This window comes from Charadrius vociferus, unplaced genomic scaffold (assembly GCF_000708025.1).
Source record: "Charadrius vociferus isolate BGI_N301 unplaced genomic scaffold, ASM70802v2 scaffold56, whole genome shotgun sequence".
NCBI lineage: Eukaryota > Metazoa > Chordata > Aves > Charadriiformes > Charadriidae > Charadrius > Charadrius vociferus.
Genome location: NW_009649057.1, coordinates 835,559 through 836,374, shown reverse-complemented (window position 1 = coordinate 836,374; position 816 = coordinate 835,559). Strand labels below are relative to the sequence as shown.

General features: G+C 63.7%; 1 protein-coding gene across 1 annotated transcript in view; it reads left to right on the top strand.

Annotated features, from left to right (window-relative positions):
* Positions 1–203: 203 nt before the first annotated feature.
* The window catches only part of TBC1D13 (TBC1 domain family, member 13), a 9,173-nt gene continuing 8,560 nt past the window's right edge, over positions 204–816 (top strand). The window contains exon 1 of the mRNA XM_009888061.1: positions 204–261. Within this exon, the coding sequence (XP_009886363.1) occupies positions 204–261 (58 nt within the window). The remainder of the gene's footprint in view (positions 262–816) is intronic.

Here is an 816-nt window from a genome sequence, read left to right as displayed (position 1 = left end):
ATTCCCGGCGGCCGTCCTGCCGGCGGCCATTTGGGCAGGTGGTGGGTGGGCACCAGCCCTGGCCTGGGCGAGCGTGCCCGCCGCTGGGGTGGCCTCCGTGCTGTGGGGGCTCATGCCGGGCCAGCAGGGGAGCCTGGGCTGGGGGCTGGCTCCTGCCTGAGGGGGTCTTTTCTGAGGTGGGCACCATTTTCTGAGGTGGGACAATGCCCCTGGTGCTGGATGCCCAGAGCGGGGACTGTCCTGCTCCCGGACGACCAGGCCGTGGGTGGGATGGTGGTGCCGTGATAGGGCACCTCATGGAGCAGAACCCCCTGGGCAGCTCAGTGCACCGGGAGGGCACTCCGAGGCTGGTCCAGAGGAGGCCACGATGATCCAAGAGCTAGAGCACCTCTGCTGTGAGGACAGGCTGAGTTGGGGTTATTCAGCCTGGAGAAGAGAAGGCTCCGGGGAGGCGTTATAGCCCCTTCCAGTATCTGAAGAGGGCAACAGGAGAGCTGGAGAGGGACTTCTTACATGGGCATGTAGTGATAGGACGAGGGGTAATGGCTTCAAAATGGAAGAGGGGAGATTTAGATTAGGTATCAGGAAGAAATTCTTTCCTGTGCGGGTGGTGAGCCCCTGGGGCAGGTTGCCCCGAGAAGCTGTGGCTGCCACATCCCTGGAGGTGTTCAAGGTCAGGTTGGACGGGGCTTGGAGCAACCTGGGCTGGTGGGAGGTGTCCCTGCCCGGGGCAGGGGTGGGACTGGACGATCTCAAGGTCCCTTCCCACCCAAACCATTCTATGGGTCTCTGAAGGCGGCCTGAGGCGGCCGGGGG